At 48.9% G+C, this 14810-nt stretch overlaps 1 protein-coding gene across 1 annotated transcript in view; it reads left to right on the forward strand.

Annotated features, from left to right (window-relative positions):
- Positions 1 to 14796, forward strand: part of WDR90 (WD repeat domain 90) — a 35987-nt gene extending 21191 nt beyond the window's left edge. Inside the window, exons 27-42 of the mRNA XM_085319418.1 lie at positions 261 to 443; positions 1362 to 1462; positions 2417 to 2519; positions 3155 to 3276; positions 3659 to 3818; positions 6149 to 6339; positions 6620 to 6788; positions 7166 to 7277; positions 7865 to 8057; positions 8831 to 8953; positions 9147 to 9327; positions 9805 to 9935; positions 11090 to 11233; positions 12763 to 12882; positions 13568 to 13652; positions 14531 to 14796. Coding sequence (XP_085175544.1) covers positions 261 to 443; positions 1362 to 1462; positions 2417 to 2519; positions 3155 to 3276; positions 3659 to 3818; positions 6149 to 6339; positions 6620 to 6788; positions 7166 to 7277; positions 7865 to 8057; positions 8831 to 8953; positions 9147 to 9327; positions 9805 to 9935; positions 11090 to 11233; positions 12763 to 12882; positions 13568 to 13652; positions 14531 to 14688 — 2276 coding nt within the window. The 3' untranslated portion in view covers positions 14689 to 14796. The remainder of the gene's footprint in view (positions 1 to 260; positions 444 to 1361; positions 1463 to 2416; positions 2520 to 3154; positions 3277 to 3658; positions 3819 to 6148; positions 6340 to 6619; positions 6789 to 7165; positions 7278 to 7864; positions 8058 to 8830; positions 8954 to 9146; positions 9328 to 9804; positions 9936 to 11089; positions 11234 to 12762; positions 12883 to 13567; positions 13653 to 14530) is intronic.
- The last annotated feature ends 14 nt before the right edge of the window (positions 14797 to 14810 follow it).

Raw genomic sequence — 14810 nt, forward strand, 5'->3', positions numbered from 1 at the left:
GGGGGGGGAGGATCTCAGCACCCCTTTATCCTTTTCTCTGCTCTATACAGTAGGCTGCTTGCATAGCTTTTCTGAGGGTTATGGTGAATACTTTGTTGAACATATCTAGTAGAATATGTCTGCTTTGCACTCTACCCTAGCAGATAGACTGTTATATAGAGCAGGAAAATGACATTGCCAAAAATCAAAGGGTTGGTCACACACAACGCAGTTCTGTAGGACACAGGCAGTTCTCTTTTCCCACCAATTTTTCTCCTCAGGTATTTTTTCTGAGTCCGATGAAGAGGAGGAAGCAAATCTCCTGGGCAGCAGCAAAACGATGGCAAATGGAGACAAAGACCCCTCGGTCCTTGTGGTAGAGTCGGTCAGGAATGAGGAGCCTTTTGTTGTGAGGCCCAAAGTGAAACAGGAGAGCTCGAGGTCTCCCAGTCACTCAGGAAATGGTAAATCAAGGAGATTCCTGTCTTCTGAAGAGCTTTGCTCCTTAGGGGCACAGGGGGCACAGGCCTGCAGGGCAGCACAGCTCTGTCTCTGATAAATGAGGAAAGATCAGTATAAACATGGGTACACATAGACCCAAAGCAGCACTTAACATACTGGTGGCTTGCTGGGCCAGACACATGCCTTAAGCTGTGAGACGAAGGGCAGCRTGTGTTCCTAGGGGATCTTCCCTTGTCCTAGGTGTAATTTGCCAAAGGAAATCAGTGTTAAGAGAAACTTATGCTGGTCCCTAAGACTGCTTGTTTTTCTGACTCTTTCCCCGCTGCTACTTCTAGGCGTGCCAGAAGCCCCTCTTCAGCTTGTAACCGCTGTCATCTTTGAAGTGGCACATTCTATTAAATCCATCTGAAATTAAAGCTCCCAATGTCTCTATTAATAGATACACAACCTCAAAGCTGCAGCATTTTGTGGCTAGCTGCCAGAAGCATGCAGCTGCTAGTGCTCACAGCCTCAGGCAGGATTTGTTGGAAAGTTTCAACATAAAAGTATGGCTGCTGGTTGTATTAAAGACATCTTTCTAACTGTGTGGCTTATGCTTTTGCAGCAATGCTCAGAGTGCACAGGGCATTCTCCTTTAGGCTGTCTGCAGTGTGATGTGGCTGCTTTGAATAGGGTGATGGAATTGAATGGATATTTGTTCTTTGATGCCGAAAAGTTGGTGCCTTTCCTGTGGGAGTCGTGTAATCATGTAGGAGCAATGTCACTCTGCCATCGAACTTTCACCTCTCCCAGGTGTTTGTGTGTATGCTCACATGCACCTCTCTCTGCTGTGTAAGAGACAGCAAGGCACAACCTAGCTGCTTCTCGCAAACCATTCCCRTGAGCAGTATTACACAGGTATTTTCTTCTTTGTGTGGCAGCATCTAGAAAGGAGACCAAAGGTCCCAAATCCCAGTGCTCCATCCGCCCAGATTCCTACCGGCATTTTACTCCTCGCTTTAAAGCATCAGTGCTCCCCCAGGTGAGAATTGTGGCACTGCTGATTGCCTCRGCAGGTGAAGAACAGGTGTTTTGGGGGCTCAGGTAGATGGCTTTTAAAAATTGTTTCCATTTTGTACTTCAGTTGAAAGCAATTCGTGAAATACACCCTTGGGTCTGGTGTTCAATTAGAAACCCTTAACATTAGTCCCGCTTTCTCTTCTGCCTGCTGCTCTTTCCAGACTAGTAAAAAGTGAGTTGTGCTCAATTCTTTTTCCGTTCAGCAAATCTGCATAAATTTTTATCCAAAAGAAATGGAAATGGCATGTGCTATAGAAAGTGAAAGACGGGTGAGCAATGAAGTGATTCATCGTGCACACATATTTGCGAGCAGATGCGTTGGCAGAGCAGGCTGGGGAAGGCAATCCATCTAGTGTAGTGGAGATAGTCAAGGCATAGCTCTTGCTCTGTTAACAAACAGAGCGATAACAAAACAGAAACTTAACATTTTCTATGTACTGCTGTTCACTGCTGTAGCAGAAAAGCTACATTTGGTTTGCRCCCTCAATTTTCTCCTCTAAACCCCCCCCCCCAAACACACACACACCTTGTAGCATTTTTTCCCCCCCACTATCTTCCTATTCAAATGTCTACATCACTAAGTCAGCAAAACCCGTTGGACTCTTTCCTAGCAGGATTAGCAGCTGTTCATAGGTTGGGCAGTTGCTGCCAACCTGTTTTGTGCCCCCTCTCAATGCATCTGAGCCTGTTTTTTGCTGGGGTGGTTTCTCTTTTGTAGGTATAAGTGTGCACTTCMGTATTCATGCATTGATTAGTTGAACTTGTATTAAATTGTGTGAGCATTGGCATGAAATTGTGTGTGTGGATATGTGTGTTCGTGCCTGCATGAGTCCTTTTTCCTGTGTGGGTCTTGTGTGTACCTGAATGGGACATCCTTCTAGAGCTTATTTTAAGCCAACGTCTATTTTTCTTGCAGAGTTTCTCATCTCCTCCYGCTGGCTATGAGGTCTTGAAGCTAAAAGCAGTGATCGGTTACAATGGGAATGGCAGAGGAAATATGGTGTGGAACCCAGACACAGGTACACTGGGAAGGWTTTGGAGAGGTGGGAGGTGTGTGAGCCCTAGCTGTCTGTGCACATATACTAAGCCAGCTTACAATCTTCTCGCTGTTGGGTTAAGGTCTTTGCTTTAATACAGTGATTCATAGAATTGGTAAGGTTGGAAGGGACCTCTGGAGATCATCTCGTCCAAACCCCCTGCTCAAGCAGGATCGCCTAGAGCATATTAGACAGGGTTGCCTCCAGGCAGGCTTCTTTGTGTCGAGAGAATCCAGTAATCCTTTTTATTTGCTACTGGCAAATGTTAGTTGATTCAGGTATATTGGAGAATGCTGTTGACAGAGCAGTCTCAGGTATGAGTTGCCGAGTGGCTAGAGCGGGGGGAAGGCTGTTACAAAGGCCATCTCACCTCTTTTTTTCAGAGCTGAAGTGATGCCCAACAGCTTTGCTTTGCTCAAGTTAGGGGAAGAGAGGTTTGTCCTAACTCCCCTCTGAACCTGATAGGAAGCATGCTGCATTGGCTGTGTAGAAGAGTCAGCTTTTATGTATCCCTGAAAAAAAAATAATTTGACTGGATTGTAACGTAAGTTGTAGTGGGTGCTTTATGTGAAGCCTTTACATGGAGACCCATTTCCTCATGTTACACTATCTAATAGGCTTCTTCGCCTACACGTGTGGTTGCATCGTTGTGGTTGAAGACCTGCACTCAGGATCACAGAATCACTGGCTTGGCCATGCTGAGGAGGTCTCTACACTAGCTGTCAGCCATGATGCCCAGGTAAAAGTGAYTTTCACTTCTCTGGGACTATGTTTTATATGTATTACTTTGGACTGAAGGAATGTTACTGACCAAAATCCTATTTGTCTGATGTTTCCCTCTTTCTGCTACATGGATACGTGGGATTACTGGAATAAAATAAACGTCTTTTGAGCCTAGTTATGTGTTGTGTTTGCTCAGTGTGACAGTGAAGCTTGCTCCCTTCCTCTGGGTGATTCTACCATTCCCTTCCCATATTAGGTGATGGTGGTTCTTGTAGAATTTTTCTCTTGGTAACTGTCTTGACTTTAATTTGGAATTAAYAGTTATGAAGATTAACCAGCTAATGAACCATCCTCTAATTACTTGCTAAGATCTGGGTGACAGCATATTTTTCTGCTAGGTTCTTGCCTCTGCTTCGGGACGGAGGAATGGAGACTCACATTGTCAGATCTGCATCTGGAACATCCAGGATGGGGTTTGCACGAGACAACTCTTCCATCATGAGACACAGGTGCAAGCTATGGCATACTCTTGGGATGACAGATTCCTCATTACGTTAGGTCAGTATATCTGCAGCTGTAAGGTACAAGTGTGTAAGTATGCCCTAGAGCAGCCAGTTCATGGAAGGAACATGCTGTAAGTGTGTAATATCCTCAAGATGTGTGCTAGGCTCATGTGGGTGTATGAAGTTTGTCCAGCAACTGTTGCTTGGTAGCCTTGACACTGAGCATTATTTTCACAGTGAAATTGTCAGGAAGCCTGATAAACAGGGCTGATAAATGGGTGATGCAGCATATTAAACTGCAAGTGATCCCAAGTCCTTCTGTGAGTGACCACATGCAGATGTGTTCTTTTCAAGTGAGTGTGCTTCCAGGGTGCTTTGGCAGCACTGAGAGGGGGGAGCATGTGCCCTGTGCATCTCAGCTCCAAGTATKAAGGCTGGGGTCACACCAGCTCACATTCAGTTCTTCCTCATTGCCCCAGTAAGCTTGTTTCCAAGTAACAGCACTCTTCCAGCTAACCAGTGCTTGTTAAGCCTGTGTTTGCAATTTCTATATATAGTATCCAGAGGGAAATGCCTTCTTCTGGACTTCTTATTGTTGCTTAGCTGGAATGGCACAGAAGTAGCCAGGCGTCAAACTGTGAGCTGCTTACCAAGCAGTGATGCCAGCACAAGATGGACGCTCAAGCTGTCTGTTTTATTTAAGCAGGGGACATTTAAAGGACAAATATGCAATTAGTAAGTTCTTCTTTTGCATGAAAGAGCACCTGTGGAGCAGGCAACACATTCTCTGCTTGTGAGTCTGCCCTTGAAAAAAAGCAAGCTTTGCTCTAGAGAAGGAGAAGGGGGTTCTGCAGCTTTGTGCTTTCCATGTAGCACTGCGGGAAAGAAGCCATCTTTCTCCAGCTCTGCTCTGGACCGTGGAGAATAGAAAAGCTGAAAGTCTCCACTGAGACTGCGGAGCCTGGGAAAGGCCTGTGAGGCACCTGTTCCCCGAGAAACACCCCCTTCCTCAGCAGCATGAGGGCATTCTCCAAATTTGTCTAAGAGCTGGAGATGCTTGCTGCCATCAAGGTCCATGCCATCTGCTGCCACCCAAATACTGTGGCTTCCATTAGGATCAGTTCCCATCTCAGCATTGACTTCAGCAACAGCTACATCTCTTCTTTATTTTAAAAGCTGCTAGCACTGAGAGCATAATATCATGCATAATGTCACTGGAGGGATTGCGTGGGATGTATATTGAGGTGTGTAGTAGCTACTAAGGAGGTAGAAATGGCAGAAAATCTGCTCTGCCTGCAGTGATTGCTACCACTCCAGCCATCAGCCAGTTCAAACGCTGGCTAGAGGCCCTGTAGCAGGACTAGATTTGCTACAACTTTTCAGCATGAAGTACTGGACTACTTACCTGTCCTCAAAGCAATTAAGGATTCATCATGTTGCGCAGTTTTTGCTGTCTCTGAAGCACTTTCAGGATGCAGACTAACTCCATCTAGCTGATGTGAGGGAATTCACTCTGTTTCAAACCTGCTTCAAAAGTTTGTATCAGCTTCTGTCTTGAGCAGTAGTCCTGTCACAGTTCTGTCTTTTCTGGCTCCTGAGGTAGTTGTGAGGCTTATTGCTTCACTACTTTCCCTGATAAAATTACAAAAGAAAGAAGCATTTTAGTGGCAGCATTCCCAAGAAGCATTTAGTTGTTGCAGCTAGCTGGGTTGAGCGAATCCACAGAAGATAGGAGCACCTTTGGAAGGTTCCTAGAACATACAGCAAGATTATCCTGAATTGTTTCCTGAATTTTGTCCTCAAAGAGTACTTTATCATTCAGTTCAGTGCCAGCTTCTGCTGGAGCCTTTAGAACAGTGGATAGTTAAAAGGCTGTCAAGTGGTTTTCCCTGCATATCTTCGAAAAACATTAGGTTACGGTTCAGCTACAGTGATTTGCCATGTGCTCAGGAGAAACCCAGTCCTTTTTCTCTTGTTCTGCTTCACTCCTGCAGTCTGTTCCTTGGAGCTGCAACTGCAAGTCCATTTAGCAATGTGTCCTTGTGCGGAACTGAGTTAGAGCACAATTCCCCTGGGGATTTGCTTTTGTGCATGCCAGTGTTACAGGCTCTCTCTGCCTGTTCTCATGTCTTCAGAGAGCCCTTTGAATGCTTAGCTTCGAAGGAAAAGGAAGAGAGGGGGAGTGAGCAAAGCCTTTGCTGGAAACAGACAGAAGCGTGTTATATGCGTCTCTGCTTGCGACAGTGCCTGTAGCAATCATCTCTGAACAACTGGGTAATGCAATGACAAATTTGATGAATGTGTGTGCAAAGTATATGCTTGGGTCTATCCTGAAAAAGCAGTGGCTGCAGAATTTCTTCCTATTGTCTTTCGTGTTCTACCCAGGTGACTACTGTGATCAAACTATTGCTCTGTGGAATACCTACACTTATGAACTCATGTCATCGACTCACATCTCGGAGCCAGTCCATGACGTGGCTTTTAATCCTCTTTCTCATGGAGAACTGGCCTGTGTGGGGAGGGGAGCAGTGACATTTTGGCTGTTGGAACAGCAGGGGGCCAACAGCAACCTCAAGGTAAATCTCAGTTATATCTTCTTTTAAAGTTCATGTTCAGCATTTCTGACTTCTTTTCCCAGCCCCCTTGGCGAGCGAGATGGAAGCTCAGCCACCACAAGGCTTCGTGAGAGTTAATTTTCTTTAGTAAGATGATGCTGACTGACTGTGACTGGCTTTTGATTGCATTTGATGCATTAAGTAAATTAATTGGGTGGGAGGATGATTCTTTTTTCCTATAGGTAAAACACCTAGAGGAAAGCTTTCTCTTTGACCTTTTTGTTTTATGTGGCTTTGGCAGGTTCATCAGGCCCCTGTCCCTGATGCGTTAGGACTGGTGGAACTGACCTCACTGTGTTACGGTGCTGACCCTCTTCTTTATAGTGGGACCAACACAGGCCAGATCTGCGTGTGGGACACAGAGACTAATCGCTGCTTCATGACATGGGAGGCYGACGAAGGCGAGATTGGTGGGTGCCAACGTCCCAAGCATCCAYCAGGATTGTAATAAGTTTCATGGAAACTTGTGGGGAAAGAACATCAATGAGCTTGCTGGCTTTTGATTTCAGCTGTGTCCCTACGCTCGGAAAACTGTTGCTGTGTTGGATACAAGAATGGGGTGGAGATGGATCTGTGACCCAGGTTTCCTTGTCAGAACCGATTAGCCTGGAGTCCACCTCTAATCTGTAAAATCACTGGGTATTGGGTGCAGTTTCCTGCTGTGGTAGAAATCACACTGCCCACCACAAACGAATCGATGGCCTAGCCGACAGAAGCACACCTCAGACGATGGGGGCGAGCTGTGTGCTTATTCATGGGTGCTGTTCGTTCCCTTGTGCCTCCCCAGGTGTGCTGGTGTGTCGGCACAACAGACTGGCCAGCGGCAGCAACACGAAACGCATCCGTCTGTGGGCAGTGGCAGCCGTGGAGGAGCTAAGGCTGAAGGGTTCTGAGGCCAGGTAGGAGGCTCGTGGCTGCAGCATCTTCACTGTGCTTGCACACCTCTCGCCCGCTCGCTGCCGCTCCTGAGAGATGTTCTTTCCTTTTTGTCTGGCTGCTCCTAGGATCTGACTAAGAGGTGGTTCTTCACAGGCAGATGTCAGCTCTGACTACAACCATACTTTTTCTGTTGCCCTTCATTCTTAGCTTTTCCTCTCCGTCCCATGACTGCTGATTCATTTGGTCTAGATCTTTTTCCGAATTTTTGCTACAGATAGTGGGACCCTCTTGGTAGTGAAAATGGAGTTTAGTATTCCTGACTCCTGTAAAGGAACTCTTAAGATAATAAGTTAAAATATATTGGTCTTGTTTCTTCTCTTGCGATGTTGCATCCCTTGTTTTCTTTCTCTTTCCTATAAAAGATAGTTTCTGTATAAGTGTAACAGTAGCAACTGTTCCATGTACAGGGGTCCCTCACTGAATTATCTAGCTGCAAATACATCACAGGAGTTACTAGAAAACTGCTAGAGGCAGCATTTAAAGAGGGCTGAGTGGCTGTCTGTTGCAAGAGCTGAGCCAGCCTTTCTTGGATCCTCCTTTCCTCCAGGTCTAGCTCTGTCCTGCTAGAACATGAGATGACACTCGATGGGACGATAGTCAGTGCGGCCTTTGATGACTCTCTAGAAATGGGAATTGTGGGCACCACCACAGGAACACTGTGGTACATCAACTGGACTGAGAGCACGAGCATCCGACTGATCAGTGGACACAAGAACAAGGTTCGATGGTCTGGGAAGGAGGTTTGTCCTGCAAAGCAGTGCATGTTTTGTATGCCACCTGTGTTCAAAGGGCTGTGCTCAAAGCATGCACATGCTGCAGAAGTGTTCCCTGGACTGGCCATGAGGGAGTTCATGGAGCTGCAGGGCTTGCTGATGCTGACAGGACACTGTGAAGGAGGTCTTCCTGTTCACCTCCTAGAGATGACTTTGCACTTAACACTGAGGAGTCAGACACGAAGAAATCTGGGCTCATCCACTTTCACCTAACAGGCTTAGCTGTTTAACTGCCTTAACCTGTTAATAACTGTGGGCCTTTCTGTCCAGTTGGAAAAATCATAGTTCACAGAATCACTAAGGTTTAGTTCCTGACTGCTGGATGCTTCCTCGAAGCAGTCTTGCTTATTAGCTAGACATGTATATTGGATAAAGTAATCTTTGCCTAAAACATAAATGGGTCTGAASAGTGAATATTTTGAACACTGCTGTTGCTTTGGGCTCCAGAGGAAAGTTTTCAAATGATAGAAGAGAGGATATTTAGCTTAAACCTATGTCACATAGCACCTGATCCTATCTTTGTGGTTTGGTTTACCAATTTCCTTTACAAGCCTAATTGTAAGCCCCAAATTTCTTTTAAGCACAAGAAGAAAACAACCCACCTTTCTTAATGTCTGTGACATGCTGTCTGGCGTTTCCTGTGAGAAGAATCCCAAGGGATAACAGGGGCAGAGGAGCAGATGTGCTCTAACCTGTGGCATTTATAAGGCCCCTTTCCTTTATCTCCATTGTCGCTGCAGGTGAACGAAGTGTCCTTCAGTCCTGATGAGACTCACTGTGCCACATGTGGTGAAGACGGCAGCGTGAGGATTTGGTCTTTGGGCAGCATGGAGCTGGTGGTACAGTTTCAAGTGCTGAACCAGGTAATCRTTTGCAGTGCATCAGTCTTTTTGTCTTGGAAATAGGCACTGTCCACTGCTGGGATTACAAGGACTGCTGYGTCCTTGCAGAGTAGGCTGAAACTGTAAGAAATACTTTCAGGTGGAGCTGTGCTTTGTTGTACATGGTCCTGCTGTCTTGTTGCGTCCTCAGGTCTCTACTCTCATTCCTTTGCAGAGCTGCCAGTGCCTGGCCTGGAAGCCTCAGCCTGTTGGTGCCCGGGGAGCTGAGAGCCAACATGTAGTAGCAGGGTACAGCGATGGCACCATCCGTGTGTTCAGCATTTCCAGGACTGAGATGGAGCTGAAGATGCAGCCCCATGCTGTTGCATTGACAGCAGTTGCCTACTCCACAGATGGTGAGGTTGCACCCAGGTGTCCGTTAMAACAGTGAGGAGGCATGGCTTTGGCTGCGCCTCAGGTACCCGAGCATAGGTCTGACACCCAGCAGCTCTGTGGACTGGTGACCTGCCCCAAAACCTGGGGCTAGGGAGAGCTAGAGAGCTCGTATCAGTGACCTACAGTAGCTCCACCAGCTGAACATCTGGTAAATAGGAGATGGCAGGTACATTGTCCATGGTACAACTAAGGGCTTTGAATACAACATACATTCCTTTGTGTCCTCGTGCTGATAACCTACATCAGCTCTTCTTCAAATGTGATGTTTTAATAGGTGTCTCTCAGACAGCTCATCTTACCTAGCCCCTGAACCAACTGTTCCCAGCTTATCATAATGTTTTGGGGTACCTGTATCCCATGATCTTGGACCTTTTGCCTTTGGGCTTTTTCTTCTCCTACAAGAAGTGGCCCAATTCTGCCTCCTTGTCTGGTCACAGGAGAAATCATCTTATCAGGGGGCAAGGATGGACTTGTGGCTGTCAGCAGCCCTCGCACTGGAATGACAGTTCGCATCCTCACTGACCACAAAGGCTCCCCCATCACGGTCATACAGTGCACTGGGAAGCAGGTGAGACTTCACCCTTYGGCCTTGCTGCTGTCCTGTAGCAAGGCTCCTGTCTGTCACTGCACAGCTGTAGGAAGGAGCTGCAATGTGGCAGGGTTGGTTAGTGAGCTCGCTTGGTTGTCCCGCTCTTCCTCTTTGGGTCCTCATCACCTCCAGTAACTTTTGTTCAGTTTCTGTAGGGTTATCATCAATGGAATAAAACCATAGGCTTTGCAGGTGTACTCCTAGCAGGTGTGTAGGTGATGGGGGGAACCCTTGGTAACTGTTGTAGGCACACTGCCCACAGACACGATGTGTGCTGGTGCATGCTGGAGCACTTGCCCCACAGGCTCCCCCCTCCAGGCACTGCTTTGGAGCAGAGCAGCCTGGGCTGTGAACATTCAAGCCCGGCTGAATATCGTGCATCCCCGAGAAAGGCCCCTGAGCCTCACTGAGGTCAGTGTGCTTTTGTGCTTTTCTCCTACTGCTCAGCAGCAGCCTTGCCTTGTGTGTGTAGCTGGCTGTTTGTATGGTCCCTGCTGTGTAGCTATGAATCTGGGGTTGTGCAACAGCGTGATGTTTTTAGCATTTCCTTTGACTTTCTCTTCRTGGAGAGTCTCTTTCTCTTTGTGCAATTTTTGAGACAAGAATAATTTTACCTAAGCTTTCAGGCTTTAAAATCATTCACGTTACAAGGCTGCTTTCTTTAGTAATTCTAGGCTTACTTGATTGTCCTCAGTTTTAGATGAAGGACATTCTTAGGACAAACACAATACCTGCAAGCACTCCTCTAGGAGGATGTGCAGATCTGGAGAGCAACCTAGGGAGAGAGATCTGCATCATCCAGGCCCAGCACTTGTTCCTCCCTCAGTGGCCTCTTCTGCCAGGGGTTGTCAGTCCAGATCATATTGCTAGTTTTGGTACCAGCAGTGCCTTGTCGTGCAGTGCAAGGACATCACTGCAGGGTAAAGTGGAGATGCCTAACATATTCTGGGATAAGAGACTTTAAGGACTGTCCAGATGAGAGAATCTAGTAGGTTAGTCCTAGCATTAATCCCCTACTACGTAAGGCCTGCATTCCCATAAACTGTTGCCCTACACCAATCTGTTCTTGTTGGCACATTTCTTTTAAAGATTCTGCATTGCAAGAGCTGTAATACTGCTTTTTTCTTATGTAGTACTATGACTTCGGGGTGGAAGGCAGTGAGCTCTGGCTTGCCACCAGCTCGGACCGGCGGGTCAGTGTCTGGGCCTCCGACTGGCTGAAGGATAAATGCGAGCTCCTCGACTGGCTCAGCTTCCCTGCTCCTGCAGTCCCTGAGGTGAGAATAAGACATGCTGACTCGTGTGCTCATGTCATGATCTTAGCATGGTGCAACCCCAGTCACATTGGGACTTTCCCTATCTGTCAATGAGACGAAACCCTCATCAAAACATATAAACGATCTGTCAGCTCAGTCTAGTGCATCTTAAGCTTTTCAACCAAATCTGAAGGAGGAATGTTTCAAGATACTGGTTTCATACTACTTTAGTGACAATTGTTGTCTGGGTGCAAGGGAAATACCCAGGTGAGTGCTACCTTGTGAAAGGAAGGCCACACAAGTCAGGTGTTTTGTGTTTGGCTGGCCAACTGCCAGCATGCAGCCCCAGGTCACTCCAGCACTGCTGATCCTTTTTGGGATGAAAGAGTCTCCTTGAGGCCCTGACAGGGAGAGCTGGAGTTGTTACAGCTGAGCGGGACAGGTACAAAGAACAAGCACGCTTAGGAAAGTGAACTTCATTAGTTGTGCTGCTCWTGGGATAAGTTACTAATGTACTTTCCAGGATGTAGATTTGCAGCATGAATTGTGGCACTGCCTAGCCGCTGGGAAATACTGCCTTCGTAAGCATGAGGAGTCAAAAATTACATTTGCAAAGAGCTGATACGCCTATTCTATGCAAAACAGAGCACAAACCAGGAGTCAGTGCACTCAGTGCACAGAAGAGAGACCTAATTATGAGCACGCTGCTAACTTCAGCTCTCCCAAACAGCATGAATATTCTGAGCCAGGACCCCAGTGAATGAGAAGGTTAATAGAGCGAAATATACCTGTGCTATCCCTTTGTGCCTATGACAGTTTGCAGAACACTTCAGCTCCAAGCTGGGTGTGAGATTTGGGACAGCAGGACAACCGCTAGGCAGCGGAGGAGGGTCTGTATTGGATAGGACGTGAAGACATTCCCAGATGCATGTGATGTTGTCATACGAAAGGAAGCTGGGTCTTTTTGGAGGAACAAGCAGCACTACCTCGGCCTGTCACCTCTTGGGCCCAGCCACTGCCCAGGCCGATACAGCAGCTGGGTTTTGTTAATGTTCCTTCCGCTTGTTTCCCAAGTGCCTTTCTGAAATGAGTTTTTTCTTCATGAAGGAAATTCACTGTAGATCTCACCACACTGAATACGGGAAGGATTGATCTTGCATCCAGTACGGTAGATAKGATCATCTGGCCCCTATTTGCTCATGCTGAAACCCATCCACAACTCACTCCCACCTTTAAGCCCGCATAGGAATAATGCTTTGGTGAAAATCCAACCTGCTGAACCTCTGTATATTCTGCTTCYGTGGCAGTCAGCACTAGAGAGACTTGCCTTACGTTCCCATGACAGTATGTGTTTGCTCCTTGCTTCTTTGCAGTGAGCCTGTCTGAGACCACAATGTGAGAGGGAGGAAGCAGTCTCCAACATACTAATATCCTGGTGCTTTGCTCACCCACTGCTCTCCTGTTCTCCTTTTGACTCCCACCCCATCCCCGGATAAGGCAGGGCTGGAGAAGCTAGCCTTATTTTTGTTGTTTTTTGTTTCTCTTCCCAGGGTCTCAGCAACCTCCCTCCAAGCCTGGCAGCATTCTGCCCTTGGGAACATGGTACTCTGGTTTACGTTGGCTTTGGGATGCAGAAGGAAGCCTTGTTTTACAGTCTGCACAAAAAACAGGTACTTGTGCCCCTGCTGTGCAACCTGCTGCCCTTCCAGCGCGGTGTGGGTATGCCTGTGCCGTTGAGTTAACCTTGGCTCACGAGGAACAGTGCACAGGGGACAGCGAGGCAGCGCTGTCCTGTCTTGACCTGGGAAACCTGCAGGCCAAACCAGGGTGCTAGGCAGACAAGCCAGTCTTTCTGCAGTGAAAGATGGGTGGCTCCAGAGAGCAAGACACCCTCTCGATGCATGTCATACATGGAGTGGCACCCCCATGCTAACCAGGGCCCAGAGATGAGCAGTACAAGTAAAACAGTCTGAAGGTGGGAGGTAGCTTCAGCTGAGCAGCTAGTTAGTGCAGCAAGCTTTAATTTTCAAAATTCTGAATCTGACCTAGGTAAGCAGTGAACAGCAGGGGACTCTACGCCTGGCTTGGGCTGCTGTCACCACTGCTGCCCTCCTGATCTCCAGGCTGGGGGGGGGGAGGTGTTTGCTTTCAGAAGCACTGGCAGTCTCTATACTGAGTCTCCTCTGGAAACTCAATGCCTTTGGCAGGTTTCTGAACTGTGAGAGATGCTGTGCATCTGACAGCCTTTCCTTTGAGAGGAGCCCTTTACCTTCCTAAAGGGTGCGACTGAAGCAGCTTGGCTCTGCTGCCTGCTCGTTTTTGAGGTGTTGGTGTGTTTCTCTTGCTGGAGTGCAGGTAGTTGAGAAGATCTCCTTGCCGTACTTTGCCGTGTCACTGAGCCTGTCTCCTGCAGCTCGCTTTCTAGCTGTTGGCTTCAGCGGTAAGTACCAGAGAGCGACACAGACTTGGTTCCCCAGGCAGCCTGTCCCCAGGTTACCTTCAGTAAGGAAGGATCTCCCATTTTCTCTTCCTGCAAGTGTGAGTGGACCAAGCACCCTCGTCCTCTTAAATGAGAGTTAGAGACGTGCACACACACCGAACCGCGTTGGCCAAGCCTGGYGTGACTCCGCTGTGGGGGGCTACAGCCCTCGGAGCGCGGGTAGCTGCCGCCTCTCCTAGGCAGGGTGTGTGTCATGCAGGGAGRAAGCGCTGTGGGACTCGCAGGTTAGAAACGAGCTAACGGGAGCTCAGGCCTGACGGATGGGGCACGTGCTTTTTCATGAGCAAGATGCGTCACCCGAATGACTCCTCGGGGTTATGGGCTGTCTTCAGCGCCTCTGCTTGCGAGTGAGCAGCTTTGCAGCTGCGTGGGCAGAAAGGGCCTTCCCCCAGCACCCTTCTTTGCGGACTCCTCACTCCACTAGCTGTGTGTCCTGCTGGCACCCGCCTAGCCCCAGGGCCGGGTGTTTTGCAGGGCGAGCGGCTCCCTGCCTCCTCCACTCACGCACCGAACTGCAGAGGCCGTTCGGGGCCTGCTCACTCCCACGAGAAGCTGTCCCGTCACGCAGCTTATCAGGAAGCCGCTGGGCGCGTGGGAAGATCTCGGGCGCTCGGGGAAGGGGGGTGAGCAGCAAACGAAGCTAACCCGAAGCGCGCGGACGAGGAGGGGCGCTCGGGACCGCTCCRCAGGCAGAGAACGAGAGCGGCGGGCTGCCTGCCGGCCCCGCGCGCCCTCCTGCACGCGGGGAGACGCGGCGGGCGGGGGCTGCCGTGCCGGGGGCGCGCGGCCGCCCGCTCATGCCGCCCCGTTCCCCCCAGAACGCCTCCTGCGGCTGCTGCGCGGCGCGGCGGGGACGGAGCAGGACTACGCCGGGCACGACGACGCCGTGCACCTGTGCCGCTTCGCGCCSTCGGGCCGGCGCCTCCTCACGGCCTCCTGCAGCGCGGTCCTCGTGTGGGAGACGACGGGCAGATGAGGCCGAAGGCCGCCTGCGGCCCCGGCCGCCCCGCGGGGCGCCGCGCCCGCGTTTGCGCTTGGTTTTCGGTAATTAGTAACAGGAGCAATAAAGAGCGAGCTGGGCCAAGGCGGCGGCGGCGC

This window comes from Rhea americana, unplaced genomic scaffold, assembly GCF_003343005.1.
Source record: "Rhea americana isolate MKP2758 unplaced genomic scaffold, rheAme1 scaffold_589, whole genome shotgun sequence".
Taxonomy (NCBI): Eukaryota; Metazoa; Chordata; class Aves; order Rheiformes; family Rheidae; genus Rhea; species Rhea americana.